The sequence below is a fragment of the Schistocerca americana genome, chromosome 8, assembly GCF_021461395.2.
Source record: "Schistocerca americana isolate TAMUIC-IGC-003095 chromosome 8, iqSchAmer2.1, whole genome shotgun sequence".
Classification (NCBI taxonomy): Eukaryota; Metazoa; Arthropoda; class Insecta; order Orthoptera; family Acrididae; genus Schistocerca; species Schistocerca americana.
In genome coordinates, this window is record NC_060126.1 from 227381137 (window position 1) to 227401896 (window position 20760).

Consider the following 20760-nt stretch of genomic DNA (forward strand, 5'->3'; position numbering starts at 1 on the left):
AGGCAGCTGCCTGTGCTTTCCACCAATTCTATTTGTCTGTGTCAAAAGGTTGTCTTCATAGTTAGCGGTTCATGAGAGTGAAGATGAAACTCTAGGGTAGCCAATTACGGGCTATATTGTGGCTGATGAAACACTGCTAATCGAAAACGCTGCAGGAGCATCTTCATTGCCTCTGGAGAGTGCGGATGAGAATTGTCATAAAGAAGGAAACGCTTGACACTTATATTATGTGGGCTGCACAACATCAGGCAAAATCTGTCACCAGGCCCTCATACGTGACGGGAGACGCTATTTTCTAGGCATCTATACGTGCTCGCTGTGCGCTCAGAAGTGAAAAGAGAGACGTGGCGCTAACGACGTTCAAACTAGAGACACTGCCCAACACATCTGTTCAGAGCTTTATAGGATTCTCACTGCGGTTTCGATTTCGCACCTTATCGGACTTTACCTTCCAAACAGCCCTCGTATTTCACAAAAGCAAAAATTTTCACATACATTTCAAATCTTCACACGTAGTACAAATTACAGAATACAATCAACACAAATGCATACACAGAAAAATACAAAAACATTATTCTTCAGATGTGGCAGGCTAACAAAACCTATGCTGCAGCCGCTGTTAAGGCACATGCAAAAAGAAGAAGGGGCAGATGGATGCTGCAACTTCCACACTCCAAGATGCCATGAAAGTTAGTTACCCTGTTGTACTAAAGAACGGGACATATTTTTAGCTTGTTTAGTGCCTGCAGAATTTAAATGCATAGTGTGCAAAACATTCCTCGATGGGACGCATGATACAATTAACGTTAACAGTCATACAATTAACAGACCTGGAACAGGTCGAAGTGAGGCTCAATGGCTTGTGCCGAAGCTGCTCTTGCTATAAAAACCCGTGGGCGTGTGACACTCGTAGCCACCTTTGCTATTCTCGTATCTTTAAAAGCAGTGCTTGGCCTCTGCACACAACGAAAAATCATCACGAACAAGCAAATATCCTAGGATTTCAGTTGGTTATATTTATTATTTAAGGGTTGCGAAACTATAGGGAAGTTGAAGAATATTCGGTGTCTCAAAATGTGAGTCATATTTTGAATTCAATAATATCATTTACTCTAATCAAGTTAACAATTGAAAGAGAATAATACAGATCAATGTTCTGAAAGTTGTTGAAAAGAAATATTACAGTGAGTCTTAAACTCTCTGGGTCTCGCGTTTAATAGGAAGACTGCAGCAAGTAAAATTAATAAAATGTGTGTATAGGTTGCAAAAGCAGTGACACAAATATACAGTATACATAACTGAGCATTCAAGGTGCATTAAAAAATGCGCTCAGTCCGAGGCGCTCAGAATCTGAGTCACGCTAATGTGAATATTCAAATGTGTGTGAATTGTTAAGGGACCAAATTACCAAATTGCTTAGGTCATCGGTCCCTAGACTTACACACTACTTAAACTTATGCTAAGAACAACACACACACCTATGCCCGGAGGGAGGACTCGAACTTACGGCAGGAGGGGCCGCGCAGTCCGTGGTACGACGCCTCAAACGCTGCGGCGACTCCGCGCGGCTGCACGCTGCTGCCTCAGAGAAACTCACATTCCTCAATTCTTAAACAACCTTATAAGAGAGGACTCAAATCATGGACAACATAGCCTGTTTCAGTTATGTCTTGGGCAAGTGAAAGTAATGGAGCCGTCTTCACGTTTACGTAACATATGTAAGCGGTGTATTAACATTACTCTTCTGGGCTCGTTGGCATTTGTAACGGACCCGTCTGTTTATTCTAATTGGATGCTTAAAACAAGGCACCCGTCCAGGACCTCAAGAGTTATCGGCCGGTCGACGCGTCATCCTCCGCCATGCGGACTCATTCGAATGTGATTTGGATGGGCATGTGGTCAGCACGCCGCTCTCCCGGTCGTTTTAGCGACTTTCCACACGGTGGAGCTGCTGCTACTCGTCCGAGTATCTCCACAGCTGGCATCACGAGGCTCAGTGCACCCCATAGCAGTTCTCCCGCCAAGGACAAACCCCTGGCAGTAGCGGGAATCGAACCCGATTCGCCCGCATAAGAGCCAGCTACACTCACCATTCAGCTACGGAGGCGGACGATTGAGTATTTACACCTGCATAACAGGGCTTGGCCTGCTGGAAAAATTAAATTGCGACTGACACATTTACGTAAGTTCAGCTACAACGTTTACTTATTTTGAGTGACAGCAAAATGTGCAATATTTTATGTTATTTACTTCTACATCTCCATCACCACTCTGCAATTCTCATCAAAATGCTCTAATGTTCCACACCAAAACAGTACGTGGGATGCCGGCCGGGGTGGCCGAGCGGTTCTAGGCGCTACAGTCTGGAGCCGCGCGACCGCTCCGGTCGCAGGTTCGAATCCTGCCTCGGGCATGGATGTGTGTGATGTTCTTAGGTTAGTTAGGTTTAAGTAGTTCTAAGTTCTAGGGGACTGATGACCTTAGAAGTTAAGTCCCATGGTGCTCAGAGCCATTTCAACCATTTTTTGAGTACGTGGGATGAACGAACACACAAATCTTTTGGTGCAAGCTCTGATTTCTGTTATTTTATTAGAATGGCGATTTCTCCCTATGTAGGTGGGCACGAACAAAATATTTTTTACACTCTAAGGAGAAAACTGGTGATTGAAATTTTGTGAAAGGATCTTCCCGCAACGGAAAACGTCTGTGTTTTAGTGATTGTCACCCGAGATTACGTTTCATATCCGTGGTGGTCTCTCCCTTATTTCGCGATAATACAAAACGAACTGCCCCTTTGAACTGTTTCGATGTCGCCCGTCTTTAGTTCGCCTTCCCACAACGTTTTCTACCTTATGATTCCAATTTAAATTTTTCGTTGTTATAGTCCCTAAGCATTTACTTGAATATACATCTTTTAAATTATCTTATTTATCGTGTAACCGAAATTTAATGGTTTCTTTTTAGTACTCATGTGGAGGACCTCACGCTATTTGTTTTTCATGGTCAATCGCCACTTTTCGCGCTATACAATTATCTTGTCTAAATCATTTTGTAATTCTTATTGATCTTCTAATGACTTTACTATACGGTAAACAATATCACTGCAAATGGTATAAGAGATCATTTATATAGCTCTGAAACAGCAAAGGGCCTGTAACACGGGTGGACAACCGGCGACCCTCGGACCGTATTCGGACCACAGTTGGTTTCAGTCCTGTCTGCGGAAGAAATACCTGTATAAGGGACGGGCGCTCCTGTTGTACTCCGCCGGGAACGCATTTTTGGGTATTTCCGCTGACGCTCACTCGCTACGTGGGTGATGCTTTCTTACTGGCCGTAGACTCTGTATAAGTTTTAGTGAGCTCTGCTGTTACGGGTTTGAGAAGTTCCTACCATTTCGTATAATGCTAACAACATAAGACTCATTCACGTCATCTGCAAGGGCAGAAATATCACACGGTAGTTAGGGGGCCTACACAGTTCAATATTGTTGTCACTACGTCAATTTAACGAGTACTGTCGTGCTGTCAATGCCAGAAATATTGACAAACAGTATTGATGCCGACCAAAATATACTCAGTATTGAGCGTACGAGTGCGAGTACAGTTGCCCCTTCTGTTGTTAGCATTTTTCCAGTTCGCCTCCTCTGTAATATAACCATTGTCTGCTAATTTCTAGCAATTTATACTTCTAATTTTTTTTAAAAGTATACAATGAAGTGATGGCTCAGTTCATTTATTCAGAGGTTTTCCATTACATTAGTCGCATATCGTCATTGAAATGAATCAATGGCGACAGGTGAAAATTTGTGCCGGGTGCGACTCGAGTCTCAATCTCCCACTTATCGCGAGTGGTGCCTTTAGAGCACGCTTCACATCCGACTCAAATTCCCAGTCTGTTGCAAGCTACTCATGAACCCCTCACTCGCCAGTTCGGATTCTGGCAACAGATCGGGCTTCGTGTGCATTCGATATTTGCTAGTAGTGTTTGCGCACATCAACGCATTTAATTTCAAACACTCTACTATCCTGCTTGTGACGAAAACTCACTTAGATACTCCCAGTTGCTTTTCCATTGGGACTGCCTACCCCATTGCCCTATTTTGTTTTTCTTAACTTGTATTAATATTAGTAATTAATTTTTTTTCCATTGTGGACGTATTAGAACATTGTACCTGTTGTAACCGAAGTTATTTTACAGTCAATTAGCTGCAACCAGTTACTTTTGCAGGCATTTATTTTTCCTTCATGACATTTCAAGATTCCTTAGATCTCATCTTCAGATGCTTGAATTTATTTGTTTGTCGAGAACGTTATTTCCTTACTAACGGCATTTCAAAACTTCGCAACGCAAGTTTTTAGGACATCTCTTGCAAAACTCCGTAAGTAAAGAAACAATGTTCACGACGCGTAAATAACTGTAAACATGTGAAGATGGAGTGAAAATGAAATGAACATACTCTAAAAACGCTTTCATTAGGAAATAGATTGTTGGCGTAGCGTGTCATTCACATCGATGCGATAAACAGTGTCGTCATGGACACTGTAGTTGTAACTTTATGCGCCGGGAGCGCTACTATCGCGTTTTGTGACGAGGCAGCCCTCAAGCTTAGGTATATGAATGAGACCCCCTGGTCACCATAGGTTGCTCATGGCTGGCCTGTAACAGTTCCTTCGGGATCGCCAGATATCAGTTTTGCTTCACTCGATGACTTCCACTTAGTTACTACGAACTGTGTCCTTGACAGTAAATCCCAGATCCATTGGTAGAATTGACACGATACTCCATGGGGATGCAGTTTCATTAGAAGCCGCTCGTGAGGAACGGTCTCAAAAGCCTTCTACAAATCGTAAAATATGGAATAAATTTGAAATCCCCCGTCGACACCACTCATGATTACATGATCATGACAGAATTATGATGTGCCAAATTATTATGACTACTAACCACTGCGAGAATGAAGGCCTTAAGTTGGCGCTGAAGGCACGTAACATGTAAGGAAGGTATATAAGCGGAACAGAGACGAAAAGGTTGTCATTCTAGCGACGACACGGACTTCAGGCGAGGAAATCAGCTAACATTAGCTAGCTTGAAAAAGGGCAGCTTCTTACTGCCCGGCTCCTGAGAAAGTGCATCTGCAAAACGGTCAAAAGGTCGGCTGTTGCTGTGTTACTGTCGTGAGCATCTGTGGAAAATGGTTAGAACATGTGAAATCGCGAGTAGGCGACAAAGTGCTGTACGCCCAACTCTCGTCACAAAACATGGAGGTCGGATACTTGCCTGCTCTGTAAAGTAGGCTAATCGGCGATGTGTGCATATGTGACGAAAGTGTACGATGTATGTGCAGGCACACGTGTTTCAGAGCACACCGACCAACGCACGTTGTTAAACGTGGCGCTCTGCTGCAGACGACCCCTAGTGTTCCCATGTTCACCCAATGAGACGGTCATTCCGATTGCACTGACGGGAGGATAATCAAGATTTACCGTGGATCAAGGGCAGCGTTTCACGTGGTCGGCTGAATCATGGTTCTTGATGCATGCAGTCGTTGGTTGTGTCTGGATAAGTCGTCATACGGGCGACTGGCTTACGCCAAGGGCGCAGATAGGTGGGGTAGGATTATACGAGGAGTGTTTAATGATTAATGCAACACATTTTTTTCTCGGCCAGTTTCGGCTAAAAAATGCGGAATTGGTTGTGGGGCGTCGAGGAATATTCCCGCTTCAGGTCCTATAAGTTTCTTGAAGTTCCGATTGTTGGCTGCTCTACACGTACTATTCAATATGACGTCTGTAACGGAAGTGCTTTCCTAGCAGAGAGCTGTCATTGAGCTTATTTTGGCGGAAAACCAGAGCAGCGCAGATGTTCATAGGCGCCTGCAGAATGTCTATGGAGACCTTTAGTGAACAGAAGAACGGTTCGTCGTTGGGCGAGGCATCATCATCGCAGCAAAGGTGGCGCATATCAGTCCCATCTCCTGTGTGCCTGCTATGACTCCGTCAATGTGCACTTCAGCGTGTTCGTCGCCAGAAAAATGCAAGCGAACTTCTTCTTCTCCATGACAACGCAAGCCCTCACAAAATTGTACGCGCCCTAGATGAGCTCACAAAACTTACCTAGTCTGTTAATTTTCATCCACTTACAGCCCGGGTATCACACCTTCCGACTTCCATCTTTTTAGCCAAATGAAGGATCCAGTCTACGGGAAGTAGTACATAGGTGATGGTGAGAATATTGATGCAGCCAAACGTCTGCTCCGACGTCGACCAGAAGAGTGATGCCATGCGATTATACAGGCCCTCCCAGTAAGGTGGTGTAAGGCCGTCGTATTTTATGGTGATTATGTTGAAAAGTAGGGTTTTGTAGCCAAAAGAGTGGGGAATGATATGGTGTATTGGACTCCTGAAGGAATCCAACCTGCTTTCAGAAAAAAAATTTGTTGCATTACTTAATGAACGTCTTCGTACTATGGGGGACATTTATCTGGACTTAAATGGTGCTTGTAGTAGTAGTAGTCGCAGACACCAAGGCATCTGTGAACTACATGAATATTATTAAAGTCCTCCTGCATTCCTTCGTGCTGGATGCATTCACCGAAGGCGATGGCATCATACTAGAAAGGTTTGAGGAGCATGATAGTGAACTGACGTTACATCTTGGTCACCAAATTAGCGTAATCTGAACCTGATGGAACACATCTGGCTTGATATCGGGCATAACTCCACGCTCATATACCACGGGCCCGTTATTTACGGGAATTACTGACTTGTGGTACAGCATATTTCCGTAAACGTACCAACGACCTGTTGAATGATTGCCACGCTGAATCACTGATATATTACGTTTCAAGGTTGGACTCACCCTTTATTAAGTAGGTGGTCGTAATGTTTTGGCTCCTCAATGTATGTTTAGTACATACCACTTTAAATGGCCACGATGCCGGAAGTACTCATTTAGACATAACAGATTAACTTAAAGACGAATATAGAATTGAGGTGGAACAAAGGTGATTGAATTCTTTTGAAAGAGCTGTGGAGGCTGAAGAACCTTGTACAGGAAAACTAAACGAATCTAATGTTACGAACAACGTCATTCGCCGAAAGATACACACACCTTTCGTACAGATAGCGAAGCAATGAGACACTGTTATCGCTGTCCGAAGGACCACGTCCTGCCTTGCACTTGAGTTCTTGGTCGTTTCTCTAAATGATTTACGGTGAAGTCTATTACTCTTCCTTTGAAAATGGCATACCAAATTACAGTTCCACTATTTCTTTAACTAGAGCTTTTATTCCGTCTAATTTACTTTAAACCCTAATACCCACTCATCACTCCCCCTTTCTTTTTAGTTCAAAGGTGTGAAAAGATTTCAGACGGCTGATTGCCTACAAATTAGTGATATTAAAACAATAAATACCACACTTCTTTCCTAACAGCCGCAGGCGCATTTTCTTTGATGTTCCGGCAGATATTTTCAGTTTCGTTTTTGTAACGTATAGCTGGAGCCAGCCAAAACAAATGATGCTCAACACATACTTTCGCAACTCGAGGTGCCGTCTGGAAACATCGATTTGTTTCCCGTTACGAACAAAATTATTTTTAAAAGCGAAATTTTACGTGTCCATTCGTTAGAGCCGTACCAGATTAATCGAGTGGGATATTCGTTTTATCGATATGTGTTAACAGTAATGTTAAAACACGAAGAATAACGGCTACTCGAGGAGCGACTACGCAGCGCTGCTGCATGGCGGTAGTAGTAAAGGGGGGAACTGTTGTTCTGTTAATACATGTCAATAAAAGGAATATCGCACTAGACTAATTTCGGACTACTCTATCGAAAAATAACGTAAAAGTCCACTTTAAAAATAATTTTGTAATGAGAAACAAACCTACGCTTTCCGTCGACTATAGGCGTCTCATGAAAAACGTCATGAGCAATGTTTGTTGGGATAACTCCAGCTGCACATTTCAAAAACTAAACTGTAAGTATCTGCCGAAATAACAGAGAAGATGCGCATGACACCCTGTATATAACAGACCGAGCAAATATCTTATTATCGTTATTTTTTCGAATATGGTACTGATTTGTTTACTCTTTGGCTTGGACGCCGATTGTACTTGCTTGGTGTTTGGAATAGAGGCCGTATTTATGCCTGTGTCCATATCTGGATTTGAGAACTCTGCCCGAAGATGAGTAACGGAGTAATACCCGAAAATGCAATCACAATAAAATAAAATTTGAAAGCCACAAAAAAAGTCCATGTTAAATACTTAGAGAAATTAACACACAATATACAGTGTTTTAGTTGCGGTCTTACGATGACTAATGCAGACATTATATATTTCCAGAATCTAAATAACTGGCTGTTGGAACTCCGTCTGGGAGCATGGTTCATTCATGTCGAAGAAATCACTGTGACATTTGCGGCTGAGAAACTCCGTTTATCCCTTTTGCATGTTATCGCTATTTTTAAAACTTGTTTTCCTTCTTTGCTTGCTTATATTTCTAATTACTATAGTAAGTTCGAATTTGATGATTGTTTTCAGTGCGAAAGATATCCCAGTTATTGAGAGGCTTCTGTATAAAACTTGGAAGGCAATTATACTGTTGTCTATTTACAGATTCTCATCTTCCACTTTTGTCCAGTTTTTCACAGTACAACATGAATTTGTATTTAGTGCAAGACAATCTGTCGATTCCTGAGTCCTCTATTACAGTGTGGCGAAGCAATCACGTGTGACTTTTTTGTTTGTGGCGAAGGAGATTTAACGTTTCTATTCTCAAACAGATCGATATTCTTCTTTGTTACAGGCAAGATGCCGGCCCTCCGTACGCCAACATCATGTACGACCGCCGCGTCGTACGTGGAAGCACATTTGCTCAGCATCCTATCCCGGTAAGTGGAACGCAGGTTATCGTCAGCTGTCAAGTAGCCACGAACGCAGAACGAGTGCCACACGAGTACTCTGTGACGTATGGCTTTGTGTGACTATATCATTCTGTGATCTTATCTCCTTCCTGCTATAATTTCCCATCTCTTGAGTTTTCTCTTCAAATTAAAACACCCTGGCTCACCCAATACAACTTACCAACTTGCATGATTTCGTAAGCAGTCTATTGAACAGTATATAATATTTCAAAGTATTGGGCGTCAAAACGATGAACAACATGAATTCCGTATAAAAAATTACTTATATTGATTTTTGTACTTGTTGTGGTGGACATCGAATCTTATAATTTTTTCTCTTCTTATGGATGGGTTTATGTTGCTTCAGATACTAATGTTCTTACTAAGTTTTAATTTTTAAAATATACCAATAGTTACACACACTACATTTCACCCATTTTCAATTCACATTGAGAACTTGCGCCGAGTAACGAACAACACCATTCCCTATAGCCTTAATGTATAGCACAAATGAAGCCTACAGTAGGTGGCACCTAAATGCCTTATGTCACGCAACGATATGGGTACACCGATCTAAAATTATATCTTTTTAGCATTTTTATGCATTTTACGAACTGTTCCTTTCACAAGAAAGAAAGTGATTTTGCATTTGAACAAGAAATTGCAAGCAGCTTTAGAAAGTTGGGAACTTATATCTAAAAAAGAACTATTTTGACAACGTTTATCGCCATGATAGACCCTTTCACTTACAGGGTGTTTCAAAAATGACCGGTATATTTGAAACGGCAATAAAAACTAAACGAGCAGCGATAGAAATACACCGTTTGTTGCAATATGCCTGGGACAACAGTACATTTTCAGGCGGACAAACTTTCGAAATTACAGTAGTTACAATTTTCAACAACAGATGGCGCTGCAAGTGATGTGAAAGATACAGAAGACAACGCAGTCTGTGGGTGCGCCATTCAGTACGTCGTCGTTCTGTTGTAAGCGTGTGCTGTTCACAACGTGCAAGTGTGCTGTAGACAACATGGTTTATTCCTTAGAACAGAGGATTTTTCTGGTGTTGGAATTCCACCGCCTAGAACACAGTGTTATTGCAACAAGACGAAGTTTTCAACGGAGGTTTAATGTAACCAAAGGACCGAAAAGCGATACAATAAAGGATCTGTTTGAAAAATTTCAACGGACTGGGAACGTGACGGATGAACGTGCTGGAAAGGTAGGGCGACCGCGTACGGCAACCACAGAGGGCAACGCGCAGCTAGTGCAGCAGGTGATCCAACAGCGGCCTCGGGTTTCCGTTCGCCGTGTTGCAGCTGCGGTCCAAATGACGCCAACGTCCACGTATCGTCTCATGCGCCAGAGTTTACACCTCTATCCATACAAAATTCAAACGCGGCAACCCCTCAGCGCTGCTACCATTGCTGCACGAGAGACATTCGCTAACGATATAGTGCACAGGATTGATGACGGCGATATGCATGTGGGCAGCATTTGGTTTCTTGACGAAGCTTATTTTTACCTGGACGGCTTCGTCAATAAACAGAACTGGCGCATATGGGGAACTGAAAAGCCCCATGTTGCAGTCCCATCGTCCCTGCATCCTCAAAAAGTACTGGTCTGGGCCGCCATTTCTTCCAAAGGAATCATTGGTCCATTTTTCAGACCCGAAACGATTACTGCATCACGCTGTCTGGACATTCTTCGTGAATTTGTGGCGGTACAAACTGCCTTAGACGACACTGCGAATACCTCGTGGTTTATGCAAGATGGTGCCCGGCCACATCGCACGGCCGACGTCTTTAATTTCCTGAATGAATATTTCGATGATCGTGTGATTGCTTTGGGCTATCCGAAACATACCGGAGGCGGCGTGGATTGGCCTCCCTATTCGCCAGACATGAACCCCTGTGACTTCTTTCTGTGGGGACACTTGAAAGACCAGGTGTACCGCCAGAATCCAGAAACAATTGAACAGCTGAAGCAGTACATCTCATCTGCATGTGAAGCCATTCCGCCAGACACGTTGTCAAAGGTTTCGGGTAATTTCATTCAGAGACTACGCCATATTATTGCTACGCATGGTGGATATGTGGAAAATATCGTACTATAGAGTTTCCCAGACCGCAGCACCATCTGTTGTTGAAAATTGTAACTACTGTAATTTCGAAATTTTGTCTGCCTGAAAATGTACTGTTGTCCCAAGCATATTGCAACAAGCGGTGTATTTCTATCGCTGTTCGTTTAGTTTTTATTGCCGTTTCAAATATACCGGTCATTTTTGAAACACCCTGTAAAATTTATGCTGAATTGTTAATGAAATATTTTAACAAATTTCATAGAAATTTCCTTCGTTAAACAGCAAATACGTGATTTTCAATAGATTAGTTAACGCATTTAAAGTTAATTACAACTTCTGCTATTGTAGCCACAGTATTTCAAGATAGGTACGTAGATAGAAACGAAAATATCTTCTGAGCTTTGTTATAAAATATTATAAAAGAACAGCATAAAAATGAATTTGATTCAATCATCATAAATTATGTACAGTTTGGTTCTTTCGTCTCTAAACACTCTGCCTGATAAAAAAGTTAAACAAGCTGAAGAAATGGTCGGATGTCAATTTAATTTCGTGCGTGACACACATCGGCGGGTACGTATATGATAATAGTAGCAATTATTTGACAGAGTGCGGGTTTCGTTTGCTGCCAGGCCTGGTGGGGTATAGTATGTGATTTTTTTTCCACCGTTAACAAACTCTAGGGATTGATCCATAAGTGGATACGGAACAAAAAAGGTCCAATGAAATTCTGTCCGAAAATGCATGGTTTTGATGCTAGAGACCGTCTATTCGACATACTTTGTTGCAGAGACTGCGGTCTAATACAGGCTGTGTCCTGCATCCACAGTTACAGTATGCATGGTTTCCTCCTAGAGGGTGGTTCTGCTCCTCATACGTCATGCCCGATCGCCCTCTCCTGCCGTAATAATTGGTAATATTGGTCAGATTCACTTCTCTTGCTGACTCACCTTCTAGTGGATGTGATCTGTATTCGAATCGAGAGCTCACTGGCTTGGTATTTACTTACGGTAAGGGAAATGGCAACGGCGTGCATAGAGGTTGTATCAGGAGACCTACCCCCACCGATAACAACCACAGCATTCACTGTTGGCAACAGTGTTTCACCGTTTGATTGAGACAGGGTCGTTTCAGGAAGCAGGAAATAATGAAGGACGTACCCGAAACGTTGGGACACCAGACTTTGAGGAAAATTTGATTAACACTGTGTAAGGCGACCGCCGTATCAATACCAGGTGTTGGCCCGCCAGTACAGAGTAAGCCAGACGACTGCGTGGAACAGTTTACATGAGAATTGTTACCATATCACTTATAGGGATTACTAGTGACAGACCTTCCAAATCTGGAGCACTTTTGTCACTGGTTTCTTCACCAGACAACCACGATTCCGGGAATTGTGTCATCCATCCTGTTCACAGATGAGGCCACCTTTAAGCGAAGTGGTATCTTCAACTTTCACAGCAGTCATCTATGAGATAGTATGCAGAGCCCCCACGGTATGGTGACAGCGAATCATGAGCTTTGGTGCAGCTGCAATGTGTGGACCGGTAAAATTGGCGACCATATTTTGGGACCAGTCTTCCTTCCACATCGCCCACTAGGCCGGAGTCGCCGCTGTGGCCGAGCGGTTCTAGGCTCTTCAGTTCGGAACCGCACTGCTGCTACGGTCATGGATGTGTGTGATGTCCTTAGGTAAGTTAGATTTAAGTAGTTCTAAGTCTAGTGTACTGATGGCCTCAGATGTTAAGTCCCATAGTGCTTAGAGCCATTTGAATAGGCCGGAACTATCGGCGTTTCTTGCGGTTGACTTTGGCTCTCCTGCTGGAAGAAGTGTCATTGATGATTCGAAGGGTTACGTGGCTCCCGCATAATTGTGCTCCAGCCCACGAGAGGGTGCAGTTACATGGCCTGCACGTTCACCGGATCTCAAGCCGTGCGATTTGTGGTTATGACGCCACCTCAAAAGTATCGTGTATGCAGAGTGCATTCCATATGTGGAGACAATAGAGTAACGTACTCATGCTGCCTTTGACACTATTCGGATGAAGCCTGCCCATTTGAACGTGTGAGACAGAACATGCTACGGCGCATACACGCATGCGTTGAGGCAGATGGAAACCGTTTTCAACACATACCGTAACTGTGGCTGCAGTCTCTGTAACTAAGTATGATTAAATAAATGTCTCTATTATGAAAACGATGCATTTCCGAACAGAAGTTCATCAGACTCTTTTGTTCCGTATCCTCTCATCGATCAGACCGTGGAGTTTGTACATGGTGGAAAAAATCTTCCTGCATAAGGGGCGTGATCAGCGTCAGGTGGGGGATCACTGGGAGCACACGGGGATGCCGCGTACTCGTGTGAGACAGCGTTATCAGACCTGATACTGTTTCAAAGAGCTACCAAGCATATCGGAATCGCTTCACACTTGTGCCTACTATCCAAGAACAAGTAACGGACTCCGTGCAACATTGTATGTCTCGCCGCAGCATTGGTAGGAGGCTAGTAACAACTGGACTAGAGAAATACTGTAGGCAGCCGTTGCCACCACAACACAAACGGCTGCGTTTGAATTGGTGCCGTGACTGAGAGGCAGCCCTGCCGATGAATGGCGTCGCACTGTGTTCACCGACGAATCGCGGTTTTGGAGCGCCCACGACGACCATCGTCGGCGAGCATGTCGTTGACCTCGGGAGGGGTCCCTTTCTTCCAGTATTTTGGAAAAGTGCAGTGATGTTACTCTTAGTGTCATGGTGTTGGGTGCCATTAGGTATCATTTGAGGCCATTATTGGTAATGGTTGAGGAAATTGTGACGGCACAACAGAACGCCATGGACATCCTGTCTCCCCCCGTGTTGTCAATATCTATATTTACATCTACAACTTCCTGATTACTAGGCATTTGACAGTTAAGTGCGTGGTAGAGGCTTCATCGAAACAGCTTTCATCTACATTTTCAAACAGCGCGCGCTAAAAACAAACATTTAGATATCTCCGTGCGAGCTCTGATTTCTGTTATTTTATCATGACGATCATTTCTCCCTCTGTACGTAGGTGCCAGCAAAATATTTTCACGCTCTGAGGAGAAAGCTGGTGACTGAAATTTCACGACAAGGTCCTGCCACAGCGAAAAACGCCTTTGTTTAAGTGAGTAGGACTCCCAATTCGTGTATCATATCCGTGGCACTCTCTCCCATATTTCGCGATAGTACAAAACGGGCTGCCCTTCCTTGAACTTTTACGAAGTCCTCCGTTAATGCTCTTTGATGCGGATACCACAAAGCACAGCGATGCTCCAGAACAGGGCGGACAAGCACAGTGTAAGCAAAAAAAAAAAAAAGGCTCTGAGCACTATGGGACTTAACTTCTGAGGTCATCAGTTCCCTAGAACTTAGAACTACTTAAACCTAACTAACCTAAGACAGCACACACATCCATGCCCGAGGCAGGATTCGAACCTGCAACCGTAGCGGTCGCGCGGTTCCAGACTGTAGGGCCTAGAACCGCTCGGCCACTCCGGCCGGCATAGTGTAAGCAGTTTCATTACTAAACCTGTTACATTTTCTACTTGTTCTGCCAATAAATCACAATCTTCTGTCTCCTTTCCTCGCAACAGTATCTACGTGATGGTTTCAACTTAAATTGTTCATGAAACTTTCCTGGCAGATTAAAACTGTGTGCCGGACCGAGGCTCGAACTAGGAACCCTTGCCTTTCGCGGGCAAGTGCTCAACCATCTGGAAGGTAGGAGACGAGGTACTGGTGGAATCAAAGTTGTGCGGAGAGGTAGTAAGTCGTGCTTAGGTAGCTCAGATGGCAGAGCGCTTGCTCGCGGAAGGCAATGGTCCCGAGTTCGAGTCTCGGTCCGGCACACAGTTTTAATCTGCCAGGAAGTTTCATATCAGCGCACACTCCGCTGTAGACTGAAAATTTCTTTCTAGAAACATCCCACAGACTGTGGCAAAGCCATATCTCCGCAATATCCTTTCTTCCAGCAGTGCTAGTTCTGCGAGGTTCGCTGAAGAGCTTCTGTGAAGTTTGGAAAGTAGGAGTCGAAGTACTGGCGGAAGTAAAGCTGTGATGACGGGGCGTGTGTTGTGCTTGGGTAACTCAGATGGTAGAGCACCTGCCCGCGAATAGCAAAGGTCCCGAGTTCCAGTCTCGGTGTGGCATACTATTTTAATCTGCCAGGAAAGTTTCATAACAGCGCACACTCCGCTGCATAGTGAAAATCTCAATCTGTAAATTGTTCTTAGTTGTAACCCTGAGCGTTTAGTTGAGTTTACAGCTTTCTATTTGTGTGTTTTATCGAGGAAATCTCATCCAAGGGTATCGTGGTGCCACTCTTCAACAAGACAATGCTCGTCGGCTCGTGTCATGTATATCTGTGAACTGGCTGCGTGATCATAATGCACTCCCCCGGTCAGCAAGATACGCAGATATGTCATCCATAGAGCTTGTGTGGGACCTGCTAGAGGTCGACTCTCTCGTAGTGCCACTGTCGAGGATATCACGGACAAGTTTCGCCTGTTATGGGCCAGCTCATCTCAGGAGAGAATAGAAAAACTTTATGAAAACTTTCCCAAACGAATCAGTGCATGTGCCCAGGCCAGGGGGGTGCACGACACACAGATAAGTAGGATCAGAGTGCCGGCTTCTTTGCAAGTTTGACTCGATTGTGTAATTACCGAAATAACATCACGCGATCTCTCAACCCGTGAAGTTTCATTTCGTTTCCTCCTATCCTTCTGGGTGCTCCACATTTTGTCACTTTATGAATGTCCATACTCGGCATGACTACTAGTGACAAATACTTTTTTTCAACTTTCTCTTATTTCCGTGCAAAAAAAAAGAGAGAAACAAGGGAATAACACATTTATCACATGTTTACTTTTGCGTCATTACGTACTGTTTATGACTGATCGTTGGAGAATTATGTGATATGAGGCTCACAGCCGCGGAAAAACCATTTAAACGATAATGATACGAATCAGAACAACAATGCGATGACTAACAAAACGTCACCATTTACTCAAGCGCGTCAGTCATCAGACTAGCTTTTACCGACATATTAGTCGATATCATAGTTTACAGAAATGATATTTTAAACCAAAATGGTCTCTTTCGGCATTTTTCTCTTCTCCAAATTACTCCCCAGGTAAACGCTTGCAACCGTTTTATCATTATTAAATGGTTATAGCCTTTTACATATTTGTTCTGATTGATATTATTTATTTCTTAGTTACACATTTACAATGATTCATAAAATATTTTCAACAACTTGCAATGAAGCCACAACGGATCACGATACATTTTCGACAGTATATACACTACTGGCCATTAAAATTGCTACACCAAGAAGAAATGCAGATGATAACGGGTATTCATTGGAGAAATGTATTATACGAAAACTGACATGTGATTACATTTTCACGCACTTTGGGTGCATAGATCCTGAGATATCGGTACCCACATCTGGCCGTAATAACGGCCTTGATACGCCTGGGCATTGAGTGAAACAGAGCTTGGATGGCGTGTACAGGTACAGCTGCCCATGCAGTTTCAGCACGACACCACAGTTCATCAAGAGTAGTGACTTGCGTATTGTGACCAGCCAGTTGCTCGACCAACCTTCACCAGATGTTTTCAATTGGTGAGAGATCTGGAGAATGTGCTGGCCAGGGCAGCAGTCGAACATTTTCTGTATCCAGAAAGGCCCGTACAGGACCTCCAACATGCGGCCGTGCATCATCCTGCTGAATTGTAGGGTTTCGCAGGGATCGAATGAAGGGTAGAGCCACGGGTCGTAAAACGTCTGAAATCTAACGTCCACTGTTCAAAGTGCCGTCAATGCGAACAAGAGGTGACCGAGACGTGTTACCATTGGCACCCCATACCATCACGCCGGATGATTCGCCAGTATGACGAATACACGCTTCCAATTTGCATTCACCGCGATATCGCCAAACATGGATGCGACCACCATGAAGCTGTAAACAGAACCTGGATTCATGCGAAAAAATGACGTTTTGCCATTCGTGCACCCAGGTTCGTCGTTGAGTACACCATCGCAGGTGCTCCTGTCTGTGATGCAGCGTCAAGGGTAACCGTAGCCATGGTCTCCGAGCTGATAGTCCATGCTGCATCAAACGTCGTCGATCTGTTCGTGCAGGTGGTTGTTGTCTTGCAAAGGTCCCCATCTGTTGACTCAGGGATCGAGACGTGGCTGCACGATCCGTTACAGCCATGCGGATAAGATGCCTTTCATCTCGACTGCTAGTGATACGAGGCCGTTGGGATCCAGCACGGCGTTCCGTATTACCCTCCTGAACCCAGGGGTTCCATAGTTTGCTAACAGTCATTGGATCTCGACCAACGTGAGAAGCAATGTCGCGATACGATAAACCGGAATCGCGATGGGCTACAATCCGACGTTACACGAGGCATCACAACAACGTTTCACCAGGCAACGCTGGTCAACTGCTGTTTGTGTATGAGAAATCGGTTGGAAACTTTCCTCATGTCAGCACGTTGTAGGCGTCGCCGCCGGCGCCAACCTTGTGTGAATGCTCTGGAAAGCTAATCATTTGCATATCACAGCATCTTCTTCCTGTTGGTTAAATTTCGCGTCTGTAGCACGTCATCTTCGTGGTGTAGCTATTTTAATGGCCAGTAGTGTACAAATTTTACGAAACGTCCAGCAACACATTTTAACGCAAGCACGATACCATTGCGTTGCTTCTGTTAGCATGACTGTAGGTCGATTGTCCTTCGACCATCGTTGATTATTATGGCTGTCTTTGTCCCCACCTGACAATAGAAGCACGTAACTATTAGTATTAAAGAGTGACAGCATTCAAATAGCGTAGCATCTTGTGAGCGCTGAATTATCTGCAGGTTAAAAAAGTACAAACATTCTGCATGTAATGTTCGTCGTACATGTATTCCCGAACATCGAGTAGGTTGGTGTTGGTAATGTGCTGCTATTTTCTACGCACTTTGTTGACCTCCTACCTGAGATGATGTGTTCTTAGTAATTGTTTAATAGCTTTCAAACGAAATGCACTTTGAAAAAAAAAGTATGAAAGAAAAGCGACACTCCGAAGGCGTTATATCGGAACCTACCACTAGCATTATTCAGCAAAAAGACAAGCACTGCGATGAAAATAGCAGCAAAGGCAGTAATATGCACCTATTTTGCTTTAGAAGAAACGTATGGCCGTTCAAACAAAAATAAAGTTACCTGATACAATCATAGTCGCTGGCACTGATAAAATCGCCGCGAAGAACATCCAGTGGCGAATACCTTGGCAGAGTTTCTTAGAAGACAGTGTACGCAGAGCTTAGACATTCGATGTTAAAAGGATAAACAGCCGAAAGAGAAACTATGTTTTATTAGCGAAAAATAAAATCGAATGCCTTAAATATATTTTATTTAGGAAAACTTTGGAAAAGAGTGTGTGTCTGTAGGAAACTTTTTTCTTCAAACGACCGTTTTTGCTGATTCTAATGACGCTGATCTTTTTTTCTTAGTCATCCAGTATCAGAGGAAAGAAAAATTGATTTCGTTCGTTATACTGGTTGTAACTGATGAGCTTTGTCCCTTAGTGGTTAATATAAACATAACTTCTTTTTGTTTCATATGGCAGCTGTGGCGGAATGTCAGCAGACAACAATACCCTTCGCCGTGTGTATCAGTATATTTAGTCCAGTTTATACATAAGTAGTGCTCAGTGTGAACAAAGATCACAAACAAAAATGGCATCGAGAGTGGCACAGTGACGTATCTTACGTCCGATGTTGCTCGCTACTTAAAGTAACTATCATGGTGGAAAACGGCAGTAGCTCTCTGTAGCTGTTCAAAGACGTCGTCGTTGTACACAGGAACCCAATGTCATAGGGAAATTGTTTCGAAATACAAGGAGACCTACGAGTGATCAGCGGTTTGTACAAAGCCTGGCAGCCGACACACTATGAAACAACATTTAAGGTAACCCACGTCTGTATGCGAAGAGACACGGTACTGACTGCAGTATCACAGAGCAGTCCCATGTTTCAGAGATTTAATGTGAGCAATCGTATTTATTCAGGAAGATTTAAATTGGTAGCAGCCAAATAAATCTTTTGGAAAGACTAGTGTCAAACTGAGATCGGTTGGTAAAATACTAACGTCTCGTATTTTGTCCACATATGAATATTTCATTTCCTGTGGGAAAGAAGCGCGGGAGTAAAAGCTGAAGAGGGAGACGAAGGCTTGAATGCACTAAGTAGATTCACGGGAGAGACTAGAACAGAGGGCTTCATCAAAACAATATTCGAAGTAAAGACTACAGCATATGAGGCCCAATCGCGCCCTTCGAAGATGGTTGTCATTTCTACTTCGATCGCAGTGGGGGATATAGTTAAGTAAAAGATTGCAATATCATAGAGTGCTGATCTGTCAACGACATAGACTCAGTTTACGGGTCAATATTTAACTAACAGCACATGATATTTAACTAACAACACATGATATAACATTGCCGTGACAGTTTTGAAAAAATATCGCAGAACCCTGAGAAGAGTACAACTACGTCGTCTGTTGAGGGAAGGGTACGTGTGTATAACACGGTGACCACTGCACAATGCGCCAGTAGTATATCGAAGGAGAATACAGGAGCTAGTAAAATCAAACACGGGGAACTTCGTTGACCTTACTTATGCAAAAAAAAATTACATTGTACAATTACTGATGCCTCATTAAATCCCACAGAGAAACTGACCTTTTTTGTTAGTCATCAGCAACGTTTGTAACTCACGTATTTGAGTATACTAATACTGAATTAGATCTCAGGGCTTCTAAATATTCAGAGTGTGTTAATGTCAACGTAATACGGAGGAACACATTTCGGTGTACTTAGTAGATATCGCCCACCGAGTGTAAAGGTCCCATGGAGAAATTTTCATTACAGATAACGAAACTTGCATTAATATTAGGCAGTTTTGACGTACGCCATATAGTTTGGAGTTGTAGGAAGGCTGTCATATTGAGGAAAGTGATAGAAAAAAATGTTCAAATGTGTGTGAAATCTTATGGGACTTAACCGCTAAGGTCATCAGTCCCTAAGCTTACACACTACTTAACCCAAATTATCCTAAGGACAAACACACACACCCATGCCCGAGGGAGGACTCGAACCTCCGCCGGGACCAGCCGCACAGTCCTGTGATGGTAGAATCATTAGAAGATGGAACTGTGGTATTATTAAATAATGGTCTGCTAGAGTAATACAAAAAATTACAGTAAGACAATCATTTACAGCTATAAGCAAAGCGACCTCGTCAGTCGGTATAGAAGCCAGCTGGGAAGTAACTGCGGAAACTTTAGGTGCGGATCACGTATCCTTGCCTATTTCCCTCGAAGCACCTATAATTCCGGACACATTAATAGTAATTCCATCACGAAGATGAAATACTAGAAGATAAACTGCCTGAAGTTTCAAAAGGAAATGGCTGAGAGGATAGACAACCGGCAGACAACGGAGAGGGGCTACGGATACCTAACAAACTGTACAAACGACGCGCACAAAACTCTATTCGTCACCTTAAACCTTTTTGCCAACCAATAAAATGTGTCCACGGTGGTGAGGCGAAGAATTTAAAAGTCGTTCGACGTAAAGAAGGCTTTCGGCTATATATAACAGGGTTTTCACAGATGGAAATAAAAGTACTCTCATTAGCAGCTGAGCGTCGCAGGGTTATACCTGAAACGCCATTAAGAGTTTGAAG

At 43.4% G+C, this 20760-nt stretch overlaps 1 protein-coding gene across 1 annotated transcript in view; it reads left to right on the plus strand.

The window, feature by feature from the left end:
- Positions 1-20760, plus strand: part of LOC124545131 (radial spoke head protein 3 homolog) — a 318786-nt gene that overhangs the window by 121397 nt on the left and 176629 nt on the right. Inside the window, exon 2 of the mRNA XM_047123957.1 lies at positions 8813-8897. Coding sequence (XP_046979913.1) covers positions 8813-8897 — 85 coding nt within the window. The remainder of the gene's footprint in view (positions 1-8812; positions 8898-20760) is intronic.